Source organism: Papaver somniferum, chromosome 7, assembly GCF_003573695.1.
Source record: "Papaver somniferum cultivar HN1 chromosome 7, ASM357369v1, whole genome shotgun sequence".
Lineage (NCBI taxonomy): Eukaryota > Viridiplantae > Streptophyta > Magnoliopsida > Ranunculales > Papaveraceae > Papaver > Papaver somniferum.
The window spans coordinates 104,191,938-104,209,745 of record NC_039364.1 but is presented as its reverse complement, the minus strand read 5'-3'; the positions used below and the strand labels follow the sequence as shown (position 1 = coordinate 104,209,745).

The 17,808-nt window shown below is 35.9% G+C and overlaps 1 protein-coding gene across 1 annotated transcript; it reads right to left on the bottom strand.

Moving 5' to 3' along the window:
• Window positions 1-7,370: 7,370 nt before the first annotated feature.
• On the bottom strand, window positions 7,371-8,301 carry LOC113295034 (ATP-dependent DNA helicase PIF7-like). Its single transcript, XM_026543394.1, has 2 exons — window positions 8,227-8,301; window positions 7,371-8,132 (listed from the first exon to the last, which is right to left on the bottom strand). Exons 1-2 carry the CDS (start codon window positions 8,299-8,301, stop codon window positions 7,371-7,373), a joined length of 837 nt encoding a protein of 278 aa, XP_026399179.1.
• Window positions 8,302-17,808: the final 9,507 nt, after the last annotated feature.

The following is a 17,808-nucleotide window of genomic DNA, read 5'->3' as shown; positions in this document are numbered from 1 at the left end:
GATTTTAGGGGACTTTGACTTATCTGATTTAATATCAAGATTTATCTTATTTTTTCCACAATTCTAACTTGGTACTTATATGTTTATGGGGACCTTTTATCTTACCACAATTCTATCTTTTTAATGGGTCCAGTGCCTAGTTAGCAATTCGGGATTCGGAAAACGTACGGAACGGCAAACGTACGAGTATTATACGGTTTTGTAAAATCCAGATTCGGTCCAAAATTCGGTTAACGGGACGTGATTCGTCATTAATTCGGAACGGCATACGTACGTGTATAATTCGATTTATAAATGTGAGTTCGGCTCTGAAAATTCGGTATCTATATATAACAAATAATTTGTATTTATAAGATCATAGACCAATTTTTATGCATATGTGTGAGTTATTTAAGGAAAAATAAACTCAATATGATGATATTAATAATATATACAACATTAGTTATCCAAAAGGACGTCGTATGGTGGTTTAGATGCTTGGTTAGTGAGTTTGAGATCTCTCTCACCTTCACCTTCAAATCTCTTCAGTCGTTTTTGTTTCATAAAAATTACAACACGTCTAATATTCGGTCGTGTATGTTCGGGAGGCAGTAAAGCCCAAAAAGTGGAGTCTTTGAAAAGTAAAATCTAAAGAATTTATGGCGAATTAAGCGGACGTATCATTCGGAATACGTAAAATTCGTGAACGATTCGCGAATAATCCGGGAATACCACATAATACGCGACTTGGGTTCGGAGTTGCAAACGTACGCGAATAAGACGGTAAAATTCGTGATACGAAAAAATTCACGAATGATTCGCGAATCATTCGCGAACTTACTAACTAGGGTCCAGTGTCTCTTATCTTTCCCCTTATATGAATCAGAAAGCAAGTGGTTAGATGGTGTTTTGACTGATAGAGTTTCACCCCTATCCCGAGAACAAATTATACAAAATATTTGGCCTTCTATTTTGAACTTAAAGCATTGTTTATCCCAAAAACTATGCCAGAATATTAAAAATTTCTCGGGGAAGAAATTTTCAAAGAAATGGATGGAAAAAAGACTTATGCTGGAAATAAGAAAGTGGCAGTACTTATATTTACATCCATAAATCTTATCAACTTTATTTGTAAATGAGAAAATGAGATTAAGTAGGTATTCCTAGAGGACATATAAGATAGGCGAGGTGGGGTGGTGCGAAGCTCCGCCGCACTAAATAAAAATTATCATCGAACCAGTTCGTATCATGGATCAAATATGCCCGATGCGTAGGACAGAGCACATGCATTGCGAAGCCGAACCAAACCAAATAAAAAATCATAAACGACGGGGCGAGACGAAGCTAAGCCACACCAAATTAAAAATTCTAAGCGATTGGGCGAAGCGAAGTCCCGCGAGACCAAATAAAAATGCACGGCGGGGCGTAGTAAAGCCACATCACACCAATCCAAAAATTTGGTTAAAAGTAAAAATAAAATAAAAATGATGGTAGCTGGTTTTCGGGTCCGCCCGGTGCGTAGCACGGGCACAAAATCTAGTGATACTGCGTAGTTCTTTTGCCATCATAGCTGGGAACGTCAGGAACGTCCAATAATTTTATCATACATCTTAAATATTTAAGGAAAACTCATATAGATTAGACGGTGTTTTGTTAGTCGGGTCAAATTAGTCGGGGCTAAAGGATTGCCATGGATGGGAAAATTTAGGATAAAACATAATTTTCATATTTGAATTAGTTGTGATTAATTTAAAATTTTGGGGTTAAGCCCTATAAATTAGTAAGGACCTGCAGTTCGAGTGTTTTATTGGCCCGATCAAATTAGTCGCGACCTATGGCCATGGCACCTTGAATTTTTCGTGGAAAATAATATTTGGTTTTAAGGTTAGCCGTTCAAATTGTGGACCTACACTCCTGGTCCGGCGCTATAAGATCGCCTGCTAGTCGTTGGTAACTTGGTATATGCACCAGTGTCTTTTTCGAGAAAACCTATAAAAAAAAATTGAAACGAAAAGTAGAATTGTATTGAAGAAGACTTGGCTTAGTACATGACTTTTGTCTATTAAAAGCTTATCTTTAATCTCGTCAGGAGATGAATCAGACCAGGTAAAAGAGAGAGCATTTTGTCTAGCTAGTCTAGATAGAAGATCCGCTGCCTTATTTATTTCCTTAGGAATGTAGTAGCATTTCCAAGAGATAAAACTATGAAATAACAACTGAATATCTTTAACTGTGTTTAATAGCTGTCAATCTATTGCAGTATTATTATTAATGGCTTCCACGACTTTCTTAGCGTCAAGCTTGAAATGCACCCTCTCCAGCTTTAGTTATTTAGCCCACCTCACTACTTCCTTAAGTCCTATGCATTCTGCGTGCTCAGTGTTTTTAGAAACATTCAAGTAGACGCACCTTGCAGCTTGTTGTTCACCTGCAAAATTCCTGATTATTAGTCCAATGCCATCGGTACCCGTAGCTTGTAAGAAAAAACCATCAACATTAATAGTAACAACATCTGGAGGAGTTACGACAGACTCTATTATTAATTGTTTGCACCCTGAATCAATTTTGTGCCATGTGTTCACTGATGAACAGACGAGCTCGACTAATGGTTTTTTTCCGGAGAAGGATTAGTTTGTTGAAATACTTTTTCGCATCTGTGAGACCAGATGCACCAAGCAGTTATGGCACGTTTACAGACCTCCTCTTCAGAAATATTCTTATTATGAAGGTCATCGAACCAGCTACACACCCAGACAGAGAACTCTATCGAGTTTGTTGAAGACCATCCCGATATTGAAAACCAGACTAACCTAGCTAGGTTGCATTCCATCCGAACGTGTGCTGGAGACTCTAGTGCTTGCTCACAGAAAGGACAAGAATAAGAAATCCCAGGAACTTTGGTACTCAGAACATCTCTAGTAGAGAGGAGATTGGAAACAAATTTCCAAAAAAATTGCCTAATCCTAGGAAGCACATGCAATTTCCAAAGGGTTTTATAAATTTTTATCATTGTCGGGCCAACCGAAAGAGAAGTGTCTTGTTCTTTGAACATTTCCCTATAAGCAGATCTCACAGAAAACTTCCCATTTCTTTCTAGAAGCCATATGAGTCTGTCTTGTTGACTGAAGTGAATTTCAATGTTGGTGATGAGCTGAACTATATCATGATCAAACAAGTCTTGCAGGACATTGAAATCCCATTCATCAAAACCTTGAACAAATAGTTGATTCACATAAAGAAACTGATTATGCAGCAGCGAGCCTTCTTTTGGAACTGGAGGTATAGGTAAATCTTTGATCCATCTGTGCTGCCATATTAGCATCTTCTCGCCATTACCTAAACACCAAAAACTGTTTTTAAGAACGAAACCAAGCTCTGAACTGAGGCTTCTCCACGACCAAGTGGAGTTAGATTTCTTTTTCAGATTAAAAAGATTGCGATCTGGGAAGTATTTATCCTGCAGTGATCTAGTCATCATGGAATCATAATCAAAACAAAGGTTCCACGCAGACTTTGATAACAGGGCTCTACTGAAAATGCTCATATCTCGAAAGCCTAAGTCTCCTTCTTCCTTTGGCCTTTGCGTTCTTTTCCAAGTAATGATATGATTATCTCTACACGACTTTTTGTTCCTCCAGAGCTTTTGTTGTTTAGAACTCATTGCTTTTATAGTAACTTCAGGAAGTTTGAAACTTGTCATGTGATGTATAAGGATTGTATTAGAAACATTCTTAATCATTACTGACCTTGCTGCCACTGACATATTGCTGCCACTCCATTTCGAAAACCTATGGTCCATCTTATCACACAAAGTAGAGAATGGAATACGTTTCCTTCTGCCCAAGAAAAAGGGAAGACCATGATACTTCTCTTCAGATATGTTTAGATATCTTACCTGAAGAGTACCACTAATTGTTTGACAATCCCCTGGATCGAGATTTGAACTGAAGTAGACTGCGGACTTGGAGAAATTAATTAATTTCCCTGAACAAGCCGAAAATTGATGTATCACTTGCAGAAGTTTTTGGACTTGAGTGTTATTTGCTTTACAGAATAAGAGACAATCGTCAGAATAAGAGAAAACATTGAAACAATTTATATTCAGAAGAACTTGATTTGTCGTTACGAATCAAATGGCGCTTTAAATATCTTCTCGTACATGTTATTCCTCGTTTTATTCTCCAATTTCCCTAAATCCCAAACCCTAACATTTTTTCTTCATCCTAAAAAATCAAAATCATTTTACATATGAAATTTCCCAGAATCTCAAACTCTAACGTTTTTTCATACACAACATCTAAAGCAAAATCATTTTCTTTTCATATTCATCAGAAAATTCCATCAGTCATCACATCTGCATCTTAACTTTTCGATTTTAAATTTTAGAATTAAACCTTCCCGCATTTCTACTAAATCGATAATTTTGGCAATAATAAATCACCACAAAACAAATTGATCTCTGCCGAAAAGAAAGCGGCTACCAAAAAGGTATTGATTTGTTATCTTCCTTTCTCACATCACCCTCCTTTGTTTTATATATGGGTTAAGTTAACTTGAAGAAATTGGTCTCGGAAATATGGTGTTTGTGATATCGCCGCTATCAGATTTAGTGATTAATTCCGATTGAGATGCTTTTCTTTTATCATTGTGGCACTTGATTTAACTGACTAAGCGTATAAATTGCATATATTTATCTTTTAAATATTTTGTGATTGAAATTCAGTAGTTTTGACTTAGGCCATTATGTGTTTGCTTACTTGAACTTCTTAAAGCTTAAAGGTTGATGTTAGTCATCTTATGTCCTCAAACTTGGTACTTGCTAGAGTCATCTAAATACATTGTGGGGGGTTTACATGCAGAATTCTCAACACGTGAATGTAGTCAGATGGATTTTTTTTTTCTTGAGTGCCCAAGAGGCCAAGAAGTTTGTTATGAATTTTAGCTTAAACTAATAAAAGAACTCTTTATAAATCGTTGTTATGCATTTGGTAATATAAGATTAGTGATGCTTACATATTTGTGTCTGTCCTTGTTGTTCTGTGACTATTTGGTCGATAATAGTTGATGCTGGTGGATGAGAAATGTGATATTCTTATTGTTAGGCTAAGATCTGTATTATGATGACTATCTTCGTATTATATGGGCCCACCCAGAAGTCGATCCTATAGAATAGTCGGGGCTGCAGCCGTGGTTTGCAAAATTTCGGGTCACGTAGTCTCTACATTAAAATTAGCCGTGATTAATATGGTGAATGCTAATTAATATGTATCTCTCCCTTTTTTGTTTCATATGGTTAAACGTTAATTCTACTTTGCAACTGTTCTCAGATTGTGAAGTTCTTTGCAGTATTGTTGAGAAGCGGCAATGAAGTTGCTTTGAATAGCTCGTGTGCTATACCGAAGTCCGATTCTTTCCGGTGGTTCGAATCAGGTACTCCTGATTTTTTATTTTTTTTGTTGATTCTGCATTTTGTGTATTTCATTCTACAGAGAAACTGTGAATCTTTGTATCTTTGTATCTTTGTATTTTCAACTAACATCATACGGTTTCATACTGACATTTTCTAGACATTTACGCCGAGTTGCATTTTCTCTCTTTCTTCTGTATTTTTTTTCTTAAATTCTTACACATTTTCAAATTCCAATCATTTTCTTCCAAAGAATTTCATCTCAAACCATATCGCATTCTTTGCAAAAAAAAATTCTAATTTGTCTTCTTAATTTCATCTTTTATAACTTCTGGAATTTTGTTACTACTCAATTTGTTAGGCAAGCAGAAATGGGGCTTTGTAAGATATATTGGATGATCTACAGGTTTTTAATTCTCATATCTTATAGTCAAATTCAATTTTTATTTATTACTCTTTTCATTACAAATTCAAAAATCATGTTCTTCTTAAATTCGTCATAAAAATCAATCACCCATCTCGTTGCATCATCCAGGAATTAAGTTTTACCCTATTTAATAAAGGAATTCTATAAACTACTTGTCTTTCAGGTATATCATTCTTTGTTGTTGGTTAATTGTTTTGTTTGTTATCATTTAGGTTAATTCATTTTATGAATAAAGGAATTCGACCTAAAAATCTCAGTTAGGTCATTCATTATAGCTCATGGTAATATTCATTATCAACATTGTGTTGCAGTATACTCATGTAGTATGGATTTTAGATTTATGCATGGGGTTTTCACTTTCTCTTAACAATTTCTTTTGTAGGTTCTTAAAACTCCCTTGTCTCTTGGTATAGATGCTTCGATTTTTTACTCGTTAAATTGGAAGTTATTAGTTATGTGTTTGATCTATTTTCGTTTTCCTTACATGATATGAAGCGGAACCTGTTAATAAAGCTGTTGCCGTTTTTATTTTCTTCTGCAGGCAAATGAGCCAACCATTGAGTGTATTATTACCCATGGAATTGCTCTCAACACAGCTGGATACTTGGTTTATGAGTGCAGGAAGCATGTTCTGGTTATCCCAACAGATATGAGTTCTGACGCAAATTCTCGTCATGAGGTAATGAGATGCTCTGTCCTATTATTTTTTTCCGAGAAGAGAATTATCTTTTCCTTCATATGGTTGATGTCGCCTAGCCACATCCAAGGGCCTGAAAGTTAAGTTGTTTCCTTAAGTTATAAACATTCACATTTTCTTAAGTTCGGGTATTCTTGGATTGTTGTACAACATCATCAAAAGCCATTACAGAAAATACGTCCGCAGTTTTATCGATTCTACCTAGTGTGTTATTCTTGTTTTTGATACCTAGTTAAAATATATAAAAGAATTGTGTTAATTTGAGCTCCTTGTCCACTGAGTATGTTGGAGTGGAACGTAACGGATTCGTAGATGAATGTTGTGTACGACTGAAGATAAGGTTGGATTTTCAAATGTTAGACAGCCCAAATGATGAGTTTGTTAACTAATCCAAGTTATTTTGAATATTGCAGGAGTTCTCAACCAAAGAAGCCAAGAAGTGGGAATTGCGCTCCATAACACATCATGTAAAGAAACTGAGCAGCGCAGGCCCTCTTCTATTCTTGGACTTGTTTGACTTGTTTTCGTAGATGACCTCCAAGGTTAGTGATTTTAGACAACAACTCTTTCCTTTAATAATGCAAAAGTGTAGAATTAGTAAATAGATTGGAATGGCTAAACACAGGAAACGTGGCTTTAAGTTTGAAGTTATATTTAAGAAATAAAAGTAAACATTGAAAATCAGTATGACATACTAAATGAAATAAACATGAATTGAATGATCTACAATAAAACTTCTGGTTTCGTTTCATTATCCAGTAGTATTGATATTCTATTTGCAGTTATGCATCTCTAACTGAACCTAAAATGTATTACTGCTAAAACCAAAACAACCAACCAACAAATAGTGCGACAATACATTATAGTAGAACTTCTGGAAATACTATGTTAGTTGTTTCAGGTTCTTCGGCCTTGTCTTCGAGAAGTACTATTATTCTATTGGCAGCAGTGCATCTTGATAAAGCCACGTAAAGCTGGCCATGGCTGAACACAGGAGTTTTTAAATCTATGCTGACGTACTTAACAGATTGTCCTTGTGATTTATTAATTGTCATTGCATATGCTACCCTGGCTGGAAATTGACGCCTTGTCATGTTTATGTTCAATTCTGAAACCGATGGTTGAAACGATATCCTTGGTAACAATACTGTCTCTCCTGCTTTGTGTTCTGTTAGAATTTTCGCCTGTAGTACGTGTTTACCACATTTCGTAACCAATAGTCTGGTACCATTACAAATACCCTCGGATGGAGACAGATTTCTCATCAAAATAATTGGGCATCCAATTTTAAGATTTAGCCTGAATAAGGGCATTCCTGGTAGATTTAAATTCTGGAGAAATTCGTTGCTGTAATTTGGGATAATGCCGCTTTCGTCGGGATGTAATCTTTCTGCGGCTAAATAAGTGAATGTCTCTCCATCCAAAATATTCATTGCCTCCATGTTAATATCGTTAACATCATCGTTACGTGCTGATAAGATGATTCTCTCGGTTAACTCTTCAGGTGATACTTGATTAGATGTCCCTAAAGAGGGGTACAGTTTCGATATCAACTCTTTCACGTCCTTGCATCTATCTACTGATGAAGAGAGTTTGACTTTTTCTTCTGGTTTTGATCCAACCTATAATAGATTGGTATAACATATAAGTAAAATATATTTTTGTTATCCTAATTTTCATTCATTATTCATAAATTGCAGGGTGTTAAAATATTACCTCAAGTAAGAATTCGGCGAAAGCTATGTTTTCTGGATCGCATTGATCAAGGCGCATATTCTTTGTGAGCGTCATAACTATTATGTTATTCCAGAGCACGGAGCTTCTAACACAGGCTCCTACGACATCTGCACGTCCTCCATTTGGTATAACTGGTAAAGTTTGGCGGAAGTCTCCCCCCATAACAACGGTAATTCCTCAAAACTGTAATTTGTTTTCACATACATCCTGCATTAGTTTATTAACTGATTCTACACAAAATCTATGCTGCATCGGCACTTCATCCCAAATAATCAGTTTTACTTCTTTTAGCAATTCAAACAAACTTAAAGATTATTAGGTATAGAAATTAACAACTAAAAATAAAAAATCAGGTGTGTGCAAGATAGAAGCAACGTGCGTAGGGGTGAGTTGAACAATATGAATTTTAGCTAACTAAGTTTAAAATAACATGCCAAACGACAAAGGTTACATTATCATGGTCTTATCATCGTCTAATAGCTGATAAAGAACATGGTATTTAAGGAATACCTGATGATGCAACTGTTAAGACTATGTCGCTTTTTAATTGACAGCTAGCGGCTACTGTATCGTATAAGAAAGTTTTCCCAGTCCCTGCACTTCCATTTAGAAAAAACATACGGCCATCTCTTTTTTCTACGGACTCCGTTATCTTAGTGTATGCCAATAGCTGTTCTTGATTCAAGCTTGTAATATTTCTTCGAAGTTCTGGCTGTTTAATTGCTAGTTCAAGCTGCTTATGCTCATGCATCAACATGTTGCCATCTATCTTGCCCAAATCTCTTTTTGGTAATGGCATGCTGGAAAAATCTTTCAGCTCCTTGCCACCTCGCCACAACAATTTGTCCAAGAGGTACAATCCGTAATCCAAAACATGTTCATCAGTCGGATTTTGGATACCATACAGTGTTCGCAATCTATGAGGGAGGTCGTCACAAACTTCTATCTTTAATCACCCAAACAACCAACACTTTCCACCACCCACGACTCTTATACCTAAATCTTAAACCTCTTCCTCTTCCAGAAGTTTAACCAAAGATCGATGTTTCCAGTCAACACTAATACTCTCAACATGCACTACAACGGCGGAAGTATCTCAAACTCAGGATGTAGCACCAAAATAGATTAAGGTAACCTTATAACGGATGTTGCAAATCATAGGATATAACTATTTTTCAGAAGTTGGTAATTAATTACTGTTTTCTTCTTTTTATTCTTATTTGTTCTCTATTTGGTAATTTGTTATTGTTCTTTTTTTTTCCCTTCATGTATTTCCGATTCTTAGGTTTAGCTCAAGCTAGAAGGTTATATCTTAAAACCCTAAATTATATTTCTTATTTATCTAGCTATGCTTTTGATAAATCAGGTGCTTTCCTCCATTGAACAAGTCCAAAACCCTTTTTATCAAGCCAATAAAACTTGATTATCAACCATTCTACAAAGAAATTTGTACAGTATATGATTTTTTTTAAGTTAGTAAAGTTTCATGCACTGTTGCAGGTTGGAGAATTAGAGGGCATGGCAGTTGGAGAATTAGTAAAGTTTTATTCTTATTTATTCTCTATTTGGTAATTTGGTATTGTTCTTTTTTTTTCCTTCATGTATTTTCGATTCTTAGGTTTAGCTCAAGCTAGAAGGTTATATCTTAAAACCCTAAATTATATTTCTTATTTATCTAGCTATGCTTTTGATAAACCAGGCGCTTTCCGCCATTGAACAAGTCCAAAACCCTTTTTGTCAAGATAATAAAACTTGATTATCAACCAATCTACAAAGAAATTTGTACAATATATGATTTTTTTTAAGTTGGTAAAGTTTCATGTACTGTTGCAGGTTGGAGAATTAGCGGGCATGGCAATTGGTTCTGCAGTTTGCATCACTTCTATATTAGCCGGGTATATATGTAGCTAAATCACCAGAATATCTTTACGGAACGTGTATAGAGCATGGACCTAAAATTGTTTTGATTTTGCTTTTAATTAGGCATATGTCATGTGGTTCAATGAACCCAGTGCGGACAATTGGTCCTGCAATTGCCAGCAAACATTACAAAGGAATTTGGGTGTTAATTGTTGGACCATTATTCGGGACACTAACAGGTGCATGGTCTTATAATCTCAGACGAGGTTTGGAGGATCCAATTGCACCATCACCAGGGTCATCTTCCATTAGGATTCGTCGATCCCAATGCAATTATGATGAGCAACCAGATGTTCCGGACAAAGATCCTCTAGCTTATAATTGGACGACGACCAAAGGGAGGAGTCCCTTAGTGATGAAAAATGGTGAGTTTGTCCGTCACAATGTTTATGCAGAGAAACTGAAATTGGCTTTTTGGAAATCACAATTTCATGAAATTAAGCTCAAACATGGGATCATCAATCAAATTGATTACAGATTTCAGTCAAACACCATTAAACAAACAGATTCACAGTTCAAATTTCTTTAAAATAGCCCTCAGATCGATTGAAATCGATCAATTTCAGTATCATTTTATTAAAAAGCAGTTCCCTTTCATCGTCGGCCTTCACTGTTGCAGCAGTAATCTAGTATATAAGCGAGTGCAGAGAGTGCTATGCGAAAATCCACTTATCATTTCTTTGGAAATGGCATCCTGAACAATCCTAGGTGTCTTCCATCCTCGAATACGCAATATGATATTTTTCTATGCGATTTAGTCTTTAGTCTGTTGTTTTACAATGTTGCAGGCACAGTCATCATATAATAATGATTCTCATAATAATTCTCAAATGACCAAGTTCTTACTAATCTGTGAGCTGATATTTTCCTGTGCTTCTGTAATGCAAGTAATAGTGTCTTGAAGATGTTTTGCAGGGTGCCAAAGCAACCTACACTCATTTCCGGTATGAATTAGTGTGCTCGGAATTATGTACATTACCATTTTTCTATTAAGAACAACCTAATAATTTTGTATTAATATATTCTCTCCGTTCTTTTTTAATAGGCTGGTTTTCTAAAAGGCTGGTTTTCTAAAATAGACATTTCAAAAAAATAGGCGCTGGCTTCCTAACTGTGAGGGTATTAGGTTTCACTTTTATGATTTTAACCTTCATAAAAACAAAATTTTACGGTTTTGTTTATTTTAGAAAAAACTGATGGAGTGAAACCAATCAAATCATATCGTCTCATCTCCATGTTGATGTAGTTGTTGTCAAGGAGAATTTGTCTGGGGCTGCTGCTGGTGTTTAAATTAGAGGTATTTTTTCAATCTCAATAAAAATCAATTCTTTTTACTAGGTTTAGCACCAGGAATTGAGCGGAAATTACAAACATCTCTGGCTAGAAACACCAATCTCAGGGTACCAGAAACACCAATCTCAAGGTGGAATTCTGTTACTTTGAATGCGTAAAAGGCCTGTTGCCTGGTTATTATCACATGGGTTTTGTTTTAATGTTTTGATTTGTGTTTCGGCTCAATTTCTGAATCTAGCTAAGTTTTTTCTTGATCAATATCATTGTTCAGGTGGTTTCTTATAGAATATGTCGATCTAATATTTGTAGAGGTTAAGAATGAGTTGTTGACAACAACTTGTTGTTAATCTGTAACTCGAATGAGAATTTTACGTCCACAAGTTGTTTGAAGAAAGCCCCGAATGAGAATTTCATGTTAGATTGTTCCATTTTAGCTAAGACAATATTGGTGAACACGGACCAGAATGAGTTTCCAGGTTCACTAATGGTGTTGAATGGCAAATCTTTGACGTCCATCAGCAACTCTGAGCTGAATGAGAACCCTGAATGATAAGTGGGTGTCTAATCTTCCTATTGCTGCTACAGTATAACAATACTGAAAATAGAGTTTGGGCATTGGAGTCTGATTGTATGGGTGGATTTTGGTCTCATTTTGCCATCAAAATCTATTCTTATTGCAGCTAACTGTAATGCTTTAGTGTCTGACATGATGATTTTGAAACCATATGCCATGTCTTGTTTAACTGTATGCTTGATCCAATTTGACTTGTGGGAATTGCTTAATTGATTCAGAACCATGTTACTTTTGCAGCTTTGCTGACCTTGAATTTAGATAAAGTTATGATTGGTGAGGCCAGCATCACTATTTTTTGAATTTAATGTGGGGTTCTCTAATGAAGAATGAACTTCATTTTGCTTTGTCTCATAATTTTGACAGCTTTCAGGTTGTGTTGTTCACTGGGCTCCAAAGTTTACCTGATTTGTCCCTTTATGTACACATATGATGCTAGATAGGAGATTTTACCACATAAGTACCAACGATAATGTGAATGCCTCTTTGTTAGTCTTCAAAGGTTTATTCTGTTGGCATATCGTTACGCTCGTTGCAATTATATTCATCTGATTAATAGACCTTGGCTCGGAAATTCTTCATAGTGTATGATGTGTGTTATTGTGTATTTTCATTTTTCCTTCTTCTGATCAGCACCTTGCATGAACTTTAAGACCTAGATGCATGTTATCTCTTGGCTGCCAACTACCAAGATATGACCCAGTAATAATACATCTATATTTTGTTTTCATATACGTTGTTCCTTTTCGGTTTGTTTTGTACCCATTATTGATGTTGCAGTTGACTGTTAATTCAGTCATAGAACCAAATCCTGATATGAATTTATGGTGTTGTTGAAACTAATAGTGATTGTATATGTAGAAACACTTCAAAGATAATAGAGGCCTTGAGCACTGATGGATTCAGTTGCCAAAACATTGAACCCTCCAAGGCAGAGTCTTTATCAGGTATCTTCATGTTCCATTGCTAAAATTTACTGAACTGAAAGAGTTGGTTTTCCTCTGTTAACTCTGTTTTTATTCGATTTCCTTGCCTGTGTGTGATTGATTCAACAGGAAGGATGTGGATCTCACCATCAAAGAGATATGCAACTGTTCCCGGTGAATCTGTAAGCTCAAAATCGTTATAGCTTTCGATTCAAGTGAAGTTGATAAAACGTTCAGAGACTGAATTGTCATTTATTTGAATGCAGGTACAGGGGCAGTCATTTGTCCCAAGCAATGTGAGTGATCTAACCGTCCCGGAGAGCGATGTCAAAAGGATGCGCTTCTAAAATTCTGGATGTCCTCAACAACATTTGAGTGGGAAGCTATGTCTCTCTAGCCCTCTCATATAACTTGTGGTTTAAGGATTTTGTGATGTCATATAGTCCTAATATTAACGGATTAAACCGGAAAGATACAGAGAATGCTATGATCTCTCTTATATTTCCAATGTATTTGAAATTGTAATTGATGGTCAAATTCTTCTCCAGGATTTCTATAATCTCTTGTATTCCTTGAACGGCAAAAAGTTGTGCAAGAAGTGTCTTTATTGAAATGAGTTTTTGTAAAAGAATGAATATAATCTCTAGACTTCAACGGAGTACTAGAAGTTTTTGTTAAAGAATGAATCACCATGAATACAATATCTAGACTTCAATTGAGTAAAAACAATTGGGAGTGCAGAAGGTAAAAAACTGGTTGGCGAACTGTTAACGCTTTCCTCCCTTTCCTTTTCCTGTACAGACGTTTCTTTTCTGTTATCAACCTGAACAAATATCAAAGTGGTTTGATTGAAGTTCTGGATCCGACATGTTTACTTGGAAAGCTTTTCCACGGATTCCTCGATAGCATACATCATTTTCTTCGCATGTAAGTATGTGCAGACATAATTATTCAAATATTTTCAATAGGGAGCCGACACGCATAAAAACCGGTGCATATCGTCTGTGCCCAAGGGTCCGTGTGCCCAGTGTGTCAAACGAATGAAATCGCGGCACTTGTCTTCCCCAATTTGTCTCAACTAACACAGCCATATATTCCGTAATTAGCTTTAAATCAATTAAAAGGTTAATACTTTTAGGAAACAAAATACTCCATTTTTATCCATATTTTTTTCCACTTCAAAACTTTATACTCCATATTTCGATATTTCAAAAATAAGTAAAAATCATTTTCTCTGTTATTTTTGGACTGCGTTTGGTTTGTGTGTTTTTTTTTTTTGCACTATTTTTTATTCCTTTAACATACGGATTTATCTAATATCAGCTTGTGTTTGCACCTATCGATGAATCCTTTCTAGATGAGAGAAATGAACTTAAATCTGTGATCCTTTCTAGATGAGAGAAATGAACTTAAATTTGTGCTAACTATCGCATTCCGATTCACATACGAGAACCAGTCTCGAGAAGACGTAATGGCAATGGCTCGGTAGTATGTACGCAACCTTGTTGGGTCTGTACAGAGGGTTGCAATGGCTATTGCTCCATGCCGTTTAAACTCCACTCTATGTGCAGATTCTTCATACCGCTAAACCAGGAAACATCTGAAACAAGGTCATGGGTTGTGTTTGGACAACTCTGGTCTGATTTCCTAATTTTTATTGATGGGTTTTATTGGGTTGTGTTAATTTGAAGTAAGCTTTTTAATCGGTTTCAATTTCAAAGCACATCTCTATTTTAACTTTTAAGGAATCAATATTTTTTAGTGACAATACAGTTTTTTAGAATGTCGGCTTTCGGTTGTAGGCAAAGCTAAAAGACTACATATCGTTCAAACCGACCATGGACACATCAGGAGGAAACTGAATCACTAAATACCTTTTCGCTGTCTGGAATTTGTAAATCATTTTTATATGATATTACATCATCTATGATATCGATTTGTTTAAAAGTCAGTTTAGTTTTCCGTAATTTATATGAAAGTTAGAATTTTGATTCATCGTAACTTAAGTCACACAGTCGAGATTGTGATGTACAAGAAGTTGCTACCGGCATTATTGATTACCAGGTTCATCAAATGCATTGGGACAGGACGAAGCGAAGCCGAGCCACACCAAATAAAACCTGGACGGGGCGAGGCGAAGCCGAACCGAGCTTTATCAAATCAAATCGGGACGAGGTGAGGCGAAGTGAAGCTGAGATTTACCAAAGCCGAGATTTACCAAATCGAGACGGGGCGAGGCGAAGCCGAGCCACACCTAATCAAAAAGGTATCAAATTGTAGCGCTCTCTAAGCTAGCAACTGACTAATCCAAGAGATTAACTATAAAATGAGGCACTAACGATCTAAAACATCTATTTAATACATTAAGAAAGAAGTTCTAAACAAAAATTAACACGAATCTAAACCCTCTCTGAAATAAATACAAAAACTCCTCTCAAGTGACACATAATTAATAATGAGTTGGTTTACAAATAGAATATAAAAACAAAATAACATAGCGGAAGCTAACCAACTAACGAAACCAACTCCTTCAAACTTTTACCGCCACATGCACATCTTGAATCTATCTCTGAAACTGAAAGTGGGAATGGGTGATCACATCATCCCTAAAAGGGGTGCCCACCAGAAATAACAACTAACTTTCAAGTAATCACTAAAATGATTTACAGACAATGCAGGTTTTACCGAAAACCGATAAAACACGGAAAACAGATAAAGCATATTAATAATAAGTGTACTGAAATATAAAGTTCTACCAACTAATAAACAGGCACACATCCACAACATAAATAGTAGTTGAATGACGTAATCCTTCGGAGTAGCAAGGCATGACTTTTGCGGAGTCTTCAATGATCATTAAAATACCGTGAGGTTTTCCGGCCTCGAAGTCGTAAACGATAAGTACCTTACCAGAACCTTATTCTACGCGCACTCTACATAGCAAGTATCCAAAGAAAACTAATGGTAACAATCTTATATCCGATAGAAGGACTTACACAATGGAGAGCCCTCAATCCGCCCACGGGTTACTCCAACCATCATATATAAGATTCCCAACATCAATCTCTCTAAACACCAAAATGCAACATAACAACTTTTGAAAGTAACTTAAAAGAACAGTAAACATTCATGTATAAGATATGCGTTGTCCCCGTACAGAAATAGGGAAAGTATAATGGCCAAATTAAAACTAGACCTATATAATATTCAACCCAACGAGGCCTATCTAGGTTTGCAATAAATAGCTATAACATTTGGGATCACACATCTCACACCAATCAAAAGGAAACCTTCTCCCTTTCATGCTAACAACAAATAAAGATTGTAACCACTTTCCAGTCAATGGAAAGAATCACATTTTGGAAAATAAATAAATACTCCCAAAACACAGATATTAATTGTTTTTAAAGATCCAAGCCCATCCCAAAATGTAAAAGAAAACTAATTTGTAATACACACATATAATACATGCATACACTATCATTAATAACAAAGATATGCATGGATTTTACAAAAGATAGATTTGTAAAACAATAATGAATACAAGAGAGTTCGTTATCGATTCCCACCTCTTTTGATGACAAGCCTCGCCTACCTCGATATCTACAATCCACTGGATCATCCTTTGAGTCGATCGTTGTTAATAAAGAGTAACTGTTAATCACACAGATACTATAAAAATTAGTCAAAAGGCTCATATATGACTCATAACACAATCTCATACAATTCTCTAGTTATAAGCAAAGTGAACTATCTAATTGTTCTAAGCCCATTTAAGGTTCTACACATTTTCATTATCTATCTTTATCATACAAAGGTTTACTAATCCAATTAGGTTGGTTCTATAGTCCATCAGATATGTCTTATGAATATCTACAACTTTGTAGAAGGAACTAAAAGTTAATTCGGACCTCAAGTGGTCCAAAACATCAAACTAAGAATAGATGGAACTAAGCCCAAGTTCACTAAACTCGGCCCATTAACACAAGACCTGGTCCAAAGGGGTCAACTAACGGTCAAGAGTCAACTAACAGTCCACGTTAGTCAACAGGGTCAAGACAAGTCAAAGGTTAAGGTAAGTCAACTGATCCAAGGTCAGGTCAACGAGTCAACTCGGGTCAAGTCTGGTTATTGAGTCAACTCAGTCAAAAGACCGATTCCGGTAATTCATATTTGACTCAATCAGATAATCTGAGTCATCTAAGTGAAACATCTGACTGAACAAAAGGGTTCAAGGCCAAAGCCCTTTTACATGCCAAACTTCTAATGCACAAACATGATGCCACAATAACATAAATACAAGCCCAAAACTCAAATACAATTCCTACTTCCATTCTTCTAACTTAAACATAAACATCAACTTCATTCCATACATCTAAACCTCACTGCAACTATCAATATCTTCAGTGTAGGTCAAGAAACAACCTAACAGTTTACTTTCACCATCACTGTAACATCACTACTATCAGTTCTCCGGAATTGTAATCACTTTAATCAAATCCAATACAACAGCATCATACTTAGGTCAGCATCAGCACCATCACCTAAGTCTTGAAACACTTCAATTATTACCATATGTAACTACACAACTCAACTCTGTAGCTCCATCTCCATTCTTGTTCTCTTTCAGCTCAACTGCATACATCTCAGGCCTCTTCCTTGCATCATGTAACACTACATATAACTCCACTATCCCTAGATACTACTATCACTAATCTGCAACACAACCACCGAGGATTTAACTTCAATTTCATTAACATCCAATCTACCTTACATGACTTACACCTCCATCTCTACCACCTCAGCCTTCAGCCTATGTAACCTCAACAACACCAGCTCAATACTACATCT